Source organism: Schistocerca americana, chromosome 7 (genome assembly GCF_021461395.2).
Source record: "Schistocerca americana isolate TAMUIC-IGC-003095 chromosome 7, iqSchAmer2.1, whole genome shotgun sequence".
Classification (NCBI taxonomy): domain Eukaryota; kingdom Metazoa; phylum Arthropoda; class Insecta; order Orthoptera; family Acrididae; genus Schistocerca; species Schistocerca americana.
In genome coordinates, this window is record NC_060125.1 from 539,996,904 (window position 1) to 540,014,000 (window position 17,097).

At 44.9% G+C, this 17,097-nt stretch overlaps 1 protein-coding gene across 1 annotated transcript in view; it reads left to right on the top strand.

The window, feature by feature from the left end:
* LOC124622114 (cyclic AMP response element-binding protein A-like) overlaps nt 1-17,097 on the top strand; it is a 679,969-nt gene that overhangs the window by 567,190 nt on the left and 95,682 nt on the right. Inside the window, exon 2 of the mRNA XM_047147722.1 lies at nt 1,969-2,212. Within this exon, the coding sequence (XP_047003678.1) occupies nt 1,969-2,212 (244 nt within the window). The remainder of the gene's footprint in view (nt 1-1,968; nt 2,213-17,097) is intronic.

Here is a 17,097-nt window from a genome sequence, read left to right on the forward strand (position 1 = left end):
CTCAGCAGTTTGGTCCTATAGAACTTACAAAAAATTTCCAATTACACACATTCACTATTTTTCATTGTTACTGACGTGATCGTACGGCTTAACGCACAGTATGCTACTTACTTGACGAGAGGGGATAGCGGACCGCATTACCGACGGCAGGTTTGCTATTGGATAGGCCCGTAAGCCCCAGCGTTTCCTTTTTTTGACGTTTAAATTTCCACAAAAACAAACAGGGAATGAACAATAAATCAGCCAATAATTCTGCTAGCAGAATATGGAATCGGTCGGTTCGGGAGGGTAATACGGAACGCCGTGCTGGATCCCAACGGCGTCGTATCACTAGCAGTCGAGATGACAGGCATCTTATCCGCATGGCTGTAACGGATCGTGCAGCCACGTCTCGATCCCTGAGTCAACAGATGGGGACGTTTGCAAGACAACAACCATCTGCACGAACAGTTCGACGACGTTTGCAGCAGCACGGACTATCAGCTCGGAGACCGTGGCTGTGGTTACTCTTGACGCTGCATCACAGACAGGAGCGCCTGCGATGTTGTACTCGCCGGCTGGAGTGGCCGAGCGGTTCTAGGCGCTACAGTCCGGAACCGCGCGACTGCTACGGTCGCAGGTTCGTATCCTGCCTCGGGCATGGATGTGTGTGATGTCCTTAGGTTAGTTAGGTTTAAGTAGTTCTAAGTTCCAGGGGACTGATCACCTCAGCAGTTAAGTGCCATAGTGCTCAGAGCCATTTGAACCATTTTTTGAAGGGTAGAGCCACGGGTCGTAACACATCTGAAATGTAACGTCCACTGTTCAAAGTGCCGTCAATGCGAACAAGAGGTGACCGAGACGTGTAACCAATGGAACCCAATACCATCACGCAGGGTGATACGCCAGTATGGCGCTGACGAATAGAAGCTTCCAATGTGCGTTCACTGCTATGTCGCCAAACACGGATGCGACCATCATGATGCTTAAACAGAACCTGGATTCATCCGAAAAAATGACGTTTTGCCATTTGTACACCCAGGTTTGTCGTTGAGTACACCATCATAATGGTTCAAATGACTCTGAGCACTATGGAACTTAACAGCTGAGGTCAACAGTGCCCTAGAACTTAGAACTACTTAAAGCTAACTAAATTAAGGACATCACACACATCCATGCCCGAGGCAGGATTGGAACCTGCGACCGTATCGGTCGCGCAGCTCGAGACTGTAGCGCCTAGAACCGCTCGGCCACTCCAGCCGGCGAGTACACCATCGCAGGCGCTCCTGTCTGTGATGCAGCGTCAAGAGTAACCACAGCCACGGTCTCCGAGCTGATAGTTCGTGCTGCTGCAAACGTCGTCGAACTGTTCGTGCAGATGGTTGTTGTCTTGCAAACGTCCCCATCTGTTGACTCAGGGATCGAGACGTGGCTGCACGATCCGTTACAGCCATGCGGATAAGATGCCTGTCATCTCGACTGCTAGTGATACGACGCCGTTGGGATCCAGCACGGCGTTCCGTATTACCCTCCCGAACCGACCGATTCCATATTCTGCTAGCAGTCATTGGGTCTCGACCAACGCGAGCAGCAGTGTCGCGATACGATAAACCGCAATCGCGATAGGCCACAATCCGGCCTTTATCAAAGTCGGAAACGTGATGGTACGCATTTCTCCTCCTTACACGAGGCATCACAACAATGTTTCACCAGGCAACGCCGGTCAACTGCTGTTGGTGTATGGGAAATCGGTTGGAAACTTTTCTCACGTCAGCACGTTGTAGGTGTCGCCACCGGCGCCAACGTTGTGTGAGTGCTCTGAAAAGCTAATCATTTGCATATCACAGCATCTTCTTCCTGTCGGTTAAATTTCGCGTCTGTAGCACGTCATCGCGGTGGTGTAGCAGTTTTAGTGGCCAGTAGTGTACATTAGCACCCGCCGCAGCTGTTCCCCTGCTCGCGACGTGAGCCGGCGGTCGCGTGTTGCAGGGCATGGACGTGTTCCGGGACGCGGACGACCCGGACTGGGGCTGCGGGCTGCTGGACGCCCGGCCGCACGTCGTGCTGTACGACCGCCTCATGACGGACGCCGCGCTCGGCGCCGCGGGCGCGCCCATCAAGAGCGAGCACTCCTACAGCCTCGCCTCCGACGGCGACCACGACCACGACCACGACGCCGCGGACGCCGACTCGCCGCCGGACTCGCCGCTCAGCCTCGACCGCGTCATGGACGGTGAGTGCCGCCGCCGCCGCCGCCGCCGCCGCTTGTAACCTCCCCCTCACTTATCGACCTTAATGACAGCGAAAAATTAAACCGCGTACACCTAGTGGAAATTTGGGAAAAGCAATCGTCACCGAAGTTAACCTGTCGGTAAAGTGGGAGTAAAGGGTTACATCCAAATGAAAGGAAAAATGCAAATGAAATTGGTGGAAATTAATTTTGAGAAGCGGTAAAGTTAATAAAGAAAGTAAATGTCCGGTCGTTACGTTAACAATTAATTGGCGTTAATTAGATATTTGAGATTTGGGGAAAATTACGGTCGCCAGTCCCATGGACAACTACTATAATAACTGAAAATGAAAGATTAATGCATATATATTTAGCACTAAAAGCGTGGCAACTGAAGGTTGACACGTGTTGTGTGAAAACCGAATGTTTGTCAGAAGTAATAAATTTCGCTACACTCTGACTTAATTTAGCAAAAGAATTAATAAAACCGGAAAATTGAAGATCAGTTTAGTGACTGAAATTAATAGTAAAGTTTGTTTCTAAAGCACTATGAAATTCAGTAAAATAAGGTTAGTCTTGGGCTACCTCAACAATCATTTCAAAAGCTACTTGAATCTACGCAATTTAGAAATAAGAGATTTAACTTTGAACTTGAATTAAATGATTCTGAACAATTAACAATAGTAAAATTTAGTACATACCAAGCTGAGCTGCAGTCACAGGTAAGCTAAAATATGGTAACAAAACTCGCACTCTTAATTTCTGCTTGTGTAATCTAAATATTGTAGCCAGCTATGAATACTTCAACTGAACTTTAAAATTAAAGCAGTGAAATGGAATGATATTACTTTAATGCTGGCGTTTGAATTTCAACGTCACTCGGGTTCATTCCGGAAAAGGAAGGGACCCTGCTTGGTAATGCAATTGGGACAATGAGCAACAAAGGTTCACGCTATGTTGCTGTAATTTAGTGAGAAAAATTTAACAGTTTGAAAAGCTGAGGTCTGACATACAGTTCTAAAACTTTACGTGCTTCCAGTCTTCCTTGTTGGTTGACTGAAAGTTTGAAGTCGTCGATCGAGGAGGTGGCGACAGTCACTCATTGTCAGCCGTCGCTGTTGCAGAAACTGGACGTTGGCGCGTCTTCTCCTCGACACGGTCACCAGGCGAAACGGGCTCTTGATGTGTGCCAGCTAACGCTTCCCGTCCGCGACACCATGTGAAAAACTAACACAGCAAGTCGAGGGCAATTACATGCTGCCAAACCCCGAAAGCGCAGCAACTCGCGGGAGCGTCACACAACACACCTTCTCCACCGCCCTACTCCAGCCAGACCCCCCCTCTGCCCGCGCTCCATGCGGCAGAGTTAACACTACCAAACATCCTAAACACTTTGGTTCTCCACACGACCTATCGATGTAATTGTTCGATAGCATAGTTTCCCTAGGTAAGACCCAGCGTAAAAATACAAATAATATTTACATAACAAACCAATTATACATCGACATAAATGCGTAAATACATACAGGGTGTTTCAAAAATGACCGGTATATTTGAAACGGCAATAAAAACTAAACGAGCAGCGATAGAAATACACCGTTTGTTGCAATATGCTTGGGACAACAGTACATTTTCAGGCAGACAAACTTTCGAAATTACAGTAGTTACAATTTTCAACAACAGATGGCGCTGCGGTCTGGGAAACTCTATAGTACGATATTTTCCACATATCCACCATGCGTAGCAATAATGTGGCGTAGTCTCTGAATGAAATTACCCGAAACCTTTGACAACGTGTCTGGCGGAATGGCTTCACATGCAGATGAGATGTACTGCTTCAGCTGTTCAATTGTTTCTGGATTCTGGCGGTACACCTGGTCTTTCAAGTGTCCCCACAGAAAGAAGTCACAGGGGTTCATGTCTGGCGAATAGGGAGGCCAATCCACGCCGCCTCCTGTATGTTTCGGATAGCCCAAAGCAATCACACGACCATCGAAATATTCATTCAGGAAATTAAAGACGTCGGCCGTGCGATGTGGCCGGGCACCATCTTGCATAAACCACGAGGTGTTCGCAGTGTCGTCTAAGGCAGTTTGTACCGCCACAAATTCACGAAGAATGTCCAGATAGCGTGATGCAGTAATCGTTTCGGATCTGAAAAATGGGCCAATGATTCCTTTGGAAGAAATGGCGGCCCAGACCAGTACTTTTTGAGGATGCAGGGACGATGGGACTGCAACATGGGGCTTTTCGGTTCCCCATATGCGCCAGTTCTGTTTATTGACGAAGCCGTCCAGGTAAAAATAAGCTTCGTCAGTAAACCAAATGCTGCCCACATGCATATCGCCGTCATCAATCCTGTGCACTATATCGTTAGCGAATGTCTCTCGTGCAGCAATGGTAGCGGCGCTGAGGGGTTGCTGCGTTTGAATTTTGTATGGATAGAGGTGTAAACTTTGGCGCATGAGACGATACGTGGACGTTGGCGTCATTTGGACCGCAGCTGCAACACGGCGAACGGAAACCCGAGGCCGCTGTTGGATCACCTGCTGCACTAGCTGCGCGTTGCCCTCTGTGGTTGCCGTACGCGGTCGCCCTACCTTTCCAGCACGTTCATCCGTCACGTTCCCAGTCCGTTGAAATATTTCAAACAGATCCTTTATTGTATCGCTTTTCGGTCCTTTGGTTACATTAAACCTCCGTTGAAAACTTCGTCTTGTTGCAACAACACTGTGTTCTAGGCGGTGGAATTCCAACACCAGAAAAATCCTCTGTTCTAAGGAATAAACCATGTTGTCTGCAGCACACTTGCACGTTGTGAACAGCACACGCTTACAGCAGAAAGACGACGTACAGAATGGCGCACCCATAGACTGCGTTGTCTTCTATATCTTTCACATCACTTGCAGCGCCATCTGTTTTTGAAAATTGTAACTACTGTAATTTCGAAAGTTTGTCCGCCTGAAAATGTACTGTTGTCCCAAGCATACTGCAACAAACGGTGTATTTCTATCGCTGCTCGTTTAGTTTTTATTGCCGTTTCAAATATACCGGTCATTTTTGAAACACCCTGTATATACAAATAGTAAAACAATTACAATATATAAATGTCATATCTTCAGGTAACAAAATAAGGAAAAAAAATTTATAGTACTATAGATGGAAATAGGAGGATATGCATTTCCGGCGTGACACGCTCCGCCTCTGCTCTCGGCTACAGCTGTTCTCCGCACTGACAACCACGTGCTCGATACCGCGTTTAGAATGCAGCAGCGACTCTGCACGGTGTGTGTGTTCAAGTCATCAGCAGTTCCCCAGACACACAGTGATTGATATGGTTGGGATCAGGATACAGGGGCTGCTGGAGTGGAAGGCTGAGCAACAAATTGAGGATAGAATATAAAATTTAATTACGCAAGAAAATTCATTCAAGGTACTGGTAACAACATATTGACATATAACTTGTTCAATTTAAATGTACATCAGCTGATTTAACATGAATCATCAACAAGTTATCTAACATCAAACAATCTGCGAATATGGGATTTAAACCATTCCCAAAATTTTAATGCTTGTAAAATGTTATTACGACACACAAAAGCCGGCCGGAGTGGCCGAGCGGTTCTAGGCGCTACAGTCTGGAACCGCGCGACCGCTACGGTCGCAGGTTCGAATCCTACCTCGGGCATGGATGTGTGTGATGTCCTTAGGTTAGTTAGGTTTAAGTAGTTGTAAGCTCTAGGGGACTGAGGACCTCAGAAGATAAGTCCCATAGTGCTCAGAGCCATTTGAAACACAAAAAATTACCAAACTGGTCACTGTATTTAAGGCTTACATAACCTAATGGGCACAATAGCTTACAGGAAATAATATCACAGACGTATAGCAATATCTGCCCACTACAGCACTGTCTTACGTGACCTTGTGTACCACAATGCTTCACAGAACCAACTCGTATAGTTAAATGGTAAATATTACCCACAATGCCGCTTGCGTTATAATCTTACGTAGCACACCGATTTACCAAGACAGTGCAATTAATGCCAAGTACAGTCTGGTCCAGAATAACGAGTGCCCTACCACTGCTTAACTTACTCAGAATCAGTAATGAACTGTTTTACAAGGCAAGGCAAGCACATTCAGTTCAGACAAGTTAACAAGACAGTGCCTCCATTTGAATTTTACCACAGAAATGGAAATGGAAATGTCGTGTGGCTAGGGCCTCCCGTCGGGTAGACCGTTCGCCTGGTGCAGGTCTTTCGATTTGACGCCACTGCGGCGACCTGCGCGTCCATGGGGATGAAATGATGATGATTAGGACAACACAACACCCAATCCCTGAGCGGAGAAAATTTCCGACCCAGCCGGGAATCGAACCCGGGCCCTTAGGATTGACAGTCTGTCACGCTGACCACTGAGCTACCGGGGCGGACACCACAGAAATCCATCAACAGTCGTAGGCCAGACGGTGATTCGAAAAGAATTGATAACAAGTTACCCCACTGTTGGCGGTTGGCACTAAACCCCCGGCGTGCGATAGATGTGTGGGCCAGAAACCCCGTTGCAACAGTACCCACAGAACTCTTCCTAAAACCACACCGTGAAATGACGTCAAAGTGGTTTCCAAAACAGTTTAACACTCAACAGTAGTGAGTAAGAGAAAAGGACAAAAAAACAAACACACACGGCACTTACAATTAGTCTTGAATTATTCCTAGCTGTGGTTAAGATTGAATTAATTTTAATCCAACGGGTAAACGGTGCTGCCACAATAGACTTAAACTTTACTTGACTAGAGTGACAATTTGGGTGTTCAGTAACAAACTGAAGTGCCATTTAAAGACACTCAAGTAAGGGTATTGTGAAACACTTCATCAACAATTTAAGCAAACACGCCCCCATAGGCACTCCAGTTCATACGTAAATCAACCAGGGCACAAGTCAGAATTTCGACACGCGACGTGGGAACACTCACTGCTCGGCAGCGCAAGCCAGAATACGACAGAAAGAATTCTCGCTGTAACTTCACCAGATGAAGATGCACCAAACTAACAGCTCACCTTTAACAATATTAAAAAATGGGTCTGAGCACTATGGGACTTAACATCTGAGGTCATCAGTCCCCTAGAACAGAACTACTTAAACCTAACTAACCTAAGAACATCACACACATCCATGCCCGAGGCAGGATTCGAACCTGCGACCTAGCAGTCGCGTGGTTCCGGACTGAAGCGCCTAGAACCTCTTGGCCACCCCGGCCGGCTAACAATATTAACTAAATGCCGCTAATAAGGTAATGGCCAGAATAACACCAGCCCGTAGCCGCAGCGTGAGGAATGTTGACCTCGTAAACAGAACGAACGACAGCGAGTCACTGCAGCACCTCCAGTTCCGCTGCTCGGCCGGCCCCAATGCAACTGCCACACTCACACCACTTGCCGACGCGACTTCCGCGATCTTCCGGCGTCGCTCCGCCCAGCCCCGCTCGTCTCTCTCTGCCCGAGACTACCTTCCGGCTTCCCGCACGGAATCCCAGAGGGCGCACCAACTCGCGCACCGCAAACCGAATCGAAAGAGATCGAACACACTACACCGGGACAATCAAATCGCAGGAGCACACGGCACAGTGATCAGCCACAACATTATGACCACCTACCTGATAGCCGGTATGTCCACCTTTAGCACGAAGAACAGCGGCGCCGCGTCATGGCGTGGAAGCAATGAGGTTTTGGTAGGTCACTGGAGGGAGTTGGCACCACATCTGCTCACACAAGTCACCTAACACCCGTATATTCCGGTGAGGGAGGCGATGAGCTCTGACGCCACGTTTAGTCACATCGCAGACGTGTTCGTTCTCGTTCACATCTGGCCAGTTGGTGACCAGCGTATCAATTGGAGCTCGCCACTGATTAGATTAGATTAGTACTTGTTCCATAGATCATGAATACGACACTTCGTAATGATGTGGAACGTGTCAGTTTAATAAAAGGTGTCTATACAAGATATTACATTACACAAAATATTACATGACACTTAATATTTTCAATTTTTTGTGGGTCTGGGGAAATTACTCACTTTTTTATCCAAAAATTCATCTAATGAGTAGAAGGAGTTCCAATTAAGAAATTCTCTTAATTTCCTTTTAAATGCTATATGCCTATCTGTCAGACTTTTGATGCTATTAGGCAAGTGACCAACGACTTTTGTGGCAGCATAATTTACCCCCTTCTGAGCCAAAGTTAGATTTCACCTTGAGTAGTGAAGATCACCCTTTCTCCTAGTGTTGTAGCCATGTACACTGCTATTACTTGTGAATTCGTTCGGATTGTTAATAACAAATTTCATAAGTGAATATATATATTGTGAGGCTACAGTGAAGATCCCTAGCTCTTTAAATAAGTGTCTCGAGGATGATCTTGGATGAGCTCCAGCAATTATTCTGATTACACGCTTTTGTGCAATGAACACTCTTTTACTCAATGATGTATTACCCGAGAATATGATGCCATATGAAAGCAGAGAATGAAAATAGGCGTGGTAAGCTAATTTACTGAGATGTATATCGCCAATATTTGCAATGACGCTAATAGCATAAGTAGCTGAACTCAAACGTTTCAGCAGATACTCAGTGTGTTTTTTCCATTTCAACTCCTCATCAATGCATAGAACTAGAAATTTTAAATATTCTACCTTAGCTACAGATTTCTGATCGAAGTCTATATTTATTAATGGTGTCATTCCATTTATTGTGTGGAACTGTATTCCTGTGTTTTGTCAAAGTTTAATGAGAGCCCATTTGCAGAGAACCACTTAATGATTTTCTGAAAAACATCGTTTACAATTTCACCAGTTAATTCTTGTCTGTTGGGTGTGATAGCTATACTTGTATCATCGACAAGAAGTACCAGCTTTGCATCTTCGTGAATATAGTGTTCTTCGAACCACTCTATCACCCTCCTGGCCTTGTCACATGACGCATTATCTTACTGGAAAATGCCATTGCCGTCAGGAAACACGACCGATATGAAGGGGTGTACTTGGTCTCCAGCATGTGTACCGTACTCCTTGGCCGTCATGTTTCCTTGCAAGAGCTCCATCGGACTCATGGATGTCCACGTAAATGTTCCCCAAAACATAATGGACCCAGCTTGTCTCTGTCCCGCAGTACAGGCGACAAGGAGCCGTTCCCCTGGGAGACGATGGATTTGTGCCCTCCTATCGCCGTGATGAAGAAGGTATCGGAATTCATCAGATCATGCAACGCTCTGCCACTGTGCCAACGTCCAGTGCCGAAGGTCACGTGCCAATTCCTGTCGTAGTTGCCGATGCCGTAGTGTTAACATTCGCATATTCATGGGTCGTCGGCGGCGGACTCCCATCGTTAGGAGTTTTCGATGCACTGTATTTTCAAACATACTTGTACTCTGCCCAGTATTAAAGTCTGATTTTAGTTCCGCCACAGTTCGCAGCCTGTCTGCCCAGCCTACATCGTCCGTCATCTGTAATGATGGGTGGTCGCCCAACCCTACGACGTCTGGGCGTGGCCTCACCTTGGTTTCGACACTTGTTGAAGTTACTCACCATAGCACTTCTCGAACATTCGACAAGTGGTGCAAAATGCTCGTGCCAAGTCTGCGCGTTATCACAATCTGCCCTGGACTAAACTCGGATAGATCGCGCACCTATTCTCTTTATGTTACACTGAATGAACTTAAGTGTGTTAATCAAAAGTGAATAAATACACGTGTGGGACTCTGAGTTTAAAATACGAAATTATGCTTACTATGTAACCCAAAAGCACTGAAAATGTACTCATATACTCGCCCTGTTTCCTTACCAAACATGCAAAAAATAGGATAAAAAAATTAAATAAATCTCATTCTCCGGCATTAAAAATATATTTTCCACAAGTATGTAATACCAATGTCGTTAAATAACAAGTATGCAAGCACTCAGTTACACGGAATTCACTGATGCGCCACACTTATGCAACTCGTGTATTATTGTAAACAAACCAGACGCAAATACGTGTTCACCAGCTGTGAGATTCGACTAAACAGGCCGCGGTCCTCAGCCAACGGCGGGTTGCAAAGATGTTCGTGTCCCAAACGTATTTATTACGTGAGAAACTAGACGCTACTAAATATGACAAGTGACAGCAGGTGTGACTATTATTTCAGTAAGCAGTAGGGTGCAGGAAGGGATCCGGGGCATGCACTACATTTATATGGTACCACTGTTGCAATGGCCATATTGACATAAACCGACAAATTATTATTTTACAACCGGAACAACACTCTATTTAAAGAGAAACCAAAGTACTACATTACTGTAGCAATTGAGACTCTGATTGTAATTAGCAGCCTTTTTCATATATCTCCGCCTTGGCTGCGGCTCATCTCGTTACAAGTTTCCGAGACACTGTGGCGACGTCGACGCGCGATGCTAATACGGGATTCTACGTTGGAAATAATGTCTCCAGATCATTTATCCATCTGCTGCAGCCTTTAGTACTGTAGCAGCTGTCGTCGCGACCTTGATGTCGTGGAACTGCAGTTCCAGCATGTGCACAATTTGAGTTTCGCGGCACTGACGTATTTACGGAGTGTATTCGTCTATACGATGTTCTATTCCGTGGCTCCGGCGAAACACTCTTAGTTCAGTAACTGATACGACACAATTTAAGGCTTACTCACATCAAAGTACAGTCCTCGAAAAAATGTCAACCTGACGTCGTACACGCGCACTGTTTCACTAGTGACCCACCGATATGAGTCCATTGCACATGTATAATCTGTCTTAGTTCATCCATGCATAAAATCTTAGCTTACAGCTCGCAGTTTACTCGATATTAATCACTGTCTCTCTTTCTAGATCACATACGTGCGTTGCATATAGTAATTTAAATTGTTTATATGTTCCTTTACTCACAAAAACCAGCACACTACCCACGCCGTTGCGTTAACAGTCATCGTTCTTGTTCGCCATCGCCCTACCACTGGATAGTTTAGTCTCTGTACTCGAAACAGGCCCTCTTATAGCAAAGATGTACGGAATTACGTTGAAATCTCTATATTCAAATAATGTGTTATTAAAATGTGTTGACATTGACATTTACAGCAAAATGTAATGGGTAAAGTAAAATAATAACAGGGAAAAATACTTATACAGGTTCCCTGGATCTGTATATTATATTCTGGTGCCACGTAAACGCGGAAACCCATCAAGAACAGCCGCACGGGGTAGCCGTGCGGTCTGAGGCGTCTTTTGACGGCCCGCGGAGGTTCGAATCCTCCCGCGGTCATGGGTGTATGTTGTCCTTACTGTAAGTTAATTTAAGTTAGATTAAATAGTGCGTAAGCTTAGGGACCTATGACCTCAGCACTTTGGACCCATAGGAACTTACGACAAATTTCTAAATTTCCCCCAAGAACTTGTCGACTCCACACCAGGCAGGATCTGTGCTGCAGTCCATTCCAGAGGTGGACCAACATTCCATTAAACATGTCGTTATAATGTTATGGTCCGTCACTGTATAAACTCTTTTATGTCGAATGTGATCAAATAGTAATAAGACACAAATACCGCAAATCAGTGTCCCAGCATTACGACAGGACTAACAAACGTTACACAGCACCTTCTTGTGATCAAAAGAACGTTGATAGCTGTATCTACATGACTGTTCGGCAATTCACACTTACGTGGCCATCAGAGGGTTCATCGAACCATCCTCAGACCATTTCTCTACCGTTCCGATATGGAACAGCACGTAGAAGAAATTAACACTTAAATCTTTCTGTACGACTTCTGATTTCTCTGATTTTTATTAAGATGCTCATTTCCTCCGATGAAGGTCACCGTCAATAAAATATGTTTGCGTTCAGAAGAGAAACTTGGTGATTGAAATTTTGTGAAAAGATGTCGCCACAACGAGCAACGCCTTTGTTTTACTGATTGCCAATCCATCTCGCTTATCATATACCTGACACTCTTTCCCATATTCCGCGATAATACAAAACGAGCTGCTCTTCTTTGGATTTTTTCCATGCCCTCCGTCAATCCTGTCTGGTAAGGATTCCATAACACATAGCAATGCTCCAGCAGAGGACGGAAAAGAACAGTGTAGAAAGTCTCTTTAGTAGATGTGTGGTATCTTCGAAGTGTTCCGTCAGTAAACCGCAGTCACTGGCCCCCTTCCCCACTATATTATCTATGTTATCGTTCAAATTTAAGTAGTACGTTATTGTAATTCCTAGGAATTTAGTTGACTTGACAGCCTTTAAATGTGTGTGATTTATCTCGAAATCGAAATTTAACGGACTTATTTCCTTATTTAGAGTCAACTGCCACTTTTCGCATCACACAGATAACGTATCTAAGTCATTTGGCAGTTGGTTTTGATCTTCTGATGACTTTACTAGATGAAATGACTGCGTCATCTGCAGACAATCTAAGATGGCTGCTAAGATCGTTTCCTACATCATTCATATAGAAATAGCAGAGGACCTATAACAATTCCTCGGAGAAAATCGGATACAGGATGGCGCACGAAATGTGTTACCAATTGTTTCTTCCACAATTTACGACGCACATTATACAGGGTGATTCAAAAAGAATACCACAACTTTAAAAATGTGTATTTAATGAAAGAAACATAATATAACCTTCTGTTATACATCATTACAAAGAGTATTTAAAAAGGTTTTTTTTCACTCAAAAACAAGTTCAGAGATGTTCAATATGGCCCCCTCCAGACACACGAGCAATATCAAGCCGATACTCCAACTCGTTCCACACTCTCTGTAGCATATCAGGTGTAACAGTTTGGATAGCTGCTGTTATTTCTCGTTTCAAATCATCAATGGTGGCTGGGAGAGGTGGCCGAAACACCATATCCTTAACATACCCCCATAAGAAAAAATCGCAGGTGGTAAGATCAGGGCTTCTTGGAGGCCAGTGATGAAGTGCTCTGTCACGGGCTGCCTGGCGGCCGATCCATCGCCTCGGGTAGTTGACGTTCAGGTAGTTACGGACAGATAAGTGCCAATGTGGTGGCGCTCCATCCTGCTGAAATATGAATTGTTGTGCTTCTTGTTCGAGCTGAGGGAACAGCCAATTCTCTAACATCTCCAGATACTGTAGTCCAGTTACAGTAGCAACTTCGAAGAAAAAGGGACCAAAAACTTTATTGGCTGAAATGGCACAGAAAACGTTCACCTTAGGCGAGTCACGTTCATACTGAGTTGTTTCCCGCGGATTCTCAGTGCCCCATATACAGACATTGTGACGGTTGACTTTCCCGTTAGTGTGGAAAGTTGCTTCATCACTAAACACAATCTTTGAAACGAAAGATTCATCTGTTTCCATTTGAGCAAGGATAAAATCACAGAAATCGATTCTTTTAATCTTATCAGCTGCAGACAGTGCTTGAACCAATTTCAGACGATAAGGTTTCATACCTAACCTTTTTCGTAGGACTCTCCATACAGTTGATTGTGGAATTTGCAGCTCTCTGCTAGCTCTGCGAGTCGATTTTCCTGGGCTGTGAACAAATGCTTGCTGGATGCATGCTACATTTTCATCACTCGTTCTCGGCCGTCCAGAACTTTTCCCTTTGCACAAACACCCATTCTCTGTAAACTGTTTATACCAACGTTTAATACACCACCTATCAGGAGGTTTAACACCATACTTCGTTCGACATGCACGCTGAACAACTGTCGTCGATTCACTTCTGCCGTACTCACACACAAAAAGCTTTCTGTTGAGCGGTCGCCATCTTAGCATCAACTGACGCTGACGCCTAGTCAACAGCGCCTCAAGCGAACAAATGTACAACTAAATGAAACTTTATAGCTCCCTTAATTCGCCGACAGATAGTGCTTAGCTCTGCCTTTTGTTGTCGCAGAGTTTTAAATTCCTAAAGTTGTGGTATTCTTTTTGAATCACCCTGTATATCCCGCTGGGATCTCTACAGAAGTACCAGCAGAGCTTGGAAAACAAATGAGTTACGAAATGACGTGTAATTCACGATACTGCCGCTAGGAGACTAGTAAGCAGCAATGGCTGACAATGGAAGACTGACGACACAACAACGATCGGCAATTGTGTTACTTTCTCATGAAACGAAAGGCCTTGTTGTGACTCAGAGGCGTTTTCGACAACAGTTTAACACACGATGGGCCCCTTGCAAGAAGACCATCCACAGGTTGTACTATAAATTTGTACAGGAAGGAACAGTATTGGAAGCGAAGCGACCTCGGCCTAAGCCTGTTTGTTCGCCGGAGAATATTGAAGCGGTACCAGTTGCTGTACAGATAAGTCCCGGAAAATAATGTAGAAAGGCAGCAGTGTAACTGAGAATATCCAGACGCTCCGTTCAACGCATTCTTAAAAGTGACCTCCATATGTACCCATGCAAGATGACCTGTGCACAGAAGCTCACTGAAGAACACAAGCAGCAGAGACTACTGTTTGCTCAGTGGTCGGAGGATAGGGAAGAAACTCTCAACAACGTTTAGTTTTCATACGAGGCTCATTTTCATTTAGACGGTGTAGTTAACAAACAAAATGTACGCTTTTGGGCCACTGAAAACCCACAAGTGCTTAATGAACAACAACATTGTACTCCGAGGATTACAGCGTGGGCAGCAATTTCCAGTCACGGACTTATTGGACACTTTTTCTTTGAAGAAACTGTGAACAGCTAGCGTTATTTGAGCATGTTTCTCAATAGCTTCATTCCACAGCTTCTTGCTACTGCCTTGTCCTTCAACATGCAGTGGTTCATGCAAGATGGAGCAAGGGCACATACTGCAAACACTGTGTTGGACTTTTTACACGAGCATTTCGACATGCGGATCATTTCACTCAGGTTTCCAGGTCGCTTCAATGACGGACAAAATTGGCCCCCCTAATAGTCCAGACCTCAATCCATGTGACTTTTTTCTTTGGGGGTACCTAAATGAAAAAATTTGCCCGAAACGTCCACGTGATTTAATGGAGCTCAGAAGACTTATTCTTCAAGCTTGCAGTGAAATTACGGAGACATGTGCCGTAGGGTAATCACTAACTTCAGTGTTCTTTTGAAGGAAGTTAGGAAACGAAATGGTGGACATATTAAGCGTGTGCTGAGTTAGAACAAATCTGCATGGACGGCTCTTCACTGTAGTGTATGTTCCTTTCAGAATGTATTGACAATGAAGTTTATATTCAAAAACAAAATGGTAACACATTTCGTGCGCCACCCTGTATTACTTCTGTTTTGTTCGATGACTTTCCTTCAGTTACCAGGAACTGTAACCTTTCTTACAATTAATCGTGAATCCAGTCGCACACCTAAGACGATCAGAAAAATGCATGCAGAAACAGTGCAAGAGGTGGGGGGGGGGGGGGGTGGAGCGAAGCTATTTTTGTGCTGTTTCCGAATCGAGATCCTCCGTATCGACGAGAGGAGAGATGTCTGAGGAGATAGCGCTGAGGCCCCTGGCACTCCGCGACCCGCCTTGCAGCAGAGCGTCGCGGGCAGCGGTCTAGTGCGGCGCGGGGGGTAACAACCTCTGGCAGCTTGTGGCGTGCCAGGAAGGACCGTCACAGCCCAGCGCGCCCCACTCCCGCTCTGCACTCTAATCCACTCTCCCTTGCAGTCTGCTACACTATCCGCCAGCTCAAGAGAACCTCCTACGACGCCCACATTCTAGGGAGGTAACGGAACTGCGTCTCTGTCTCTAATGAGTCCCAACTTCCGGCTGAAATTCCACCTTCGATTTCGCCTTCAACTCCGATAGTTTTGAAACGGAGAAACGTATGAACCTGAAAACGGAAATTAACCTGCCTACCCGATGCATATAATAATTTCTCCTCAGCCCCCAGTTTGATGGATTAGTTCACAGATATCTACTGAAAAGTATTGTCTTTAGACGATCGTAAGGAAATTCTCTCGTGCCTACTCGTCATCAACGATTTCCTCCAGGTTTATGCTATATGTAGCACTTAGCCTGAAATCAGAATGATGGGAGCTCGAGGGCCAAGCATTTAGAAAGAATAGCATTTTTGGAGTGGGTCAGGCAAGGCATGAGCTATTGACACTGATATGACAAAATTCGTGGAATATCTTCTAATAACCAGTCGAAGCTCCTTTTGTCCGGTGTAGTACAGAAACTGGATGTGGCATGGACTCAACAAGTCCTTGAAAATCCCCTGCAGAAATATTGAGACATACTGACTCTATAAACGGGTGATGCCGGTGTAGGATTTTGTCTGGTCAGCAGCACAAGGTCGGCGATATAAAGTTAGTTCGTAGTAAAAATATTTCTGTTACTGATAAGTTAGATATATGTACAGTATTTAACAATCATTTTCTGAGCATTGCGGGTGAATTAAATAAAAATTTAGTTTCTACAGAGAATCACATAACTCTCTTGGCAAATGCCTTTCCGAGATTGATGTCTGAAATACTCCTCTGTGGAACTGACAAGGGGGAGATTGAGTCAATAATTAAATCACTGAAGACTAAGGGCTCTCATGGATATGATGGAGTACCTAGCAGAAATCATTGAAGGCTAAAGGCTCTCATGGATATGATGGAGTACCAAGCAGAATATTAAAGTACTGTGCTGCACATGTTACCCATGTACTTAGCCATATTTGTAATTTTTGCTTTAAGAATGGTCAGCTTCCTAAACGATTAAGGTACTCAGTAGTAAAGCCACTTGATAAAAATTGAGAAAGAGATAATGTAGACAATTTAAGACCGATTTCTATGCCATCAGTGTTTGCTAAAGTTATCGAAAATGCGGTGTATGTAAGGAAAATTGATCATTTTATATCGCATAATTTGCTATCAAATGTACATTTCGGGTTTAGAAGTAGTTTAACAACTGAAAATG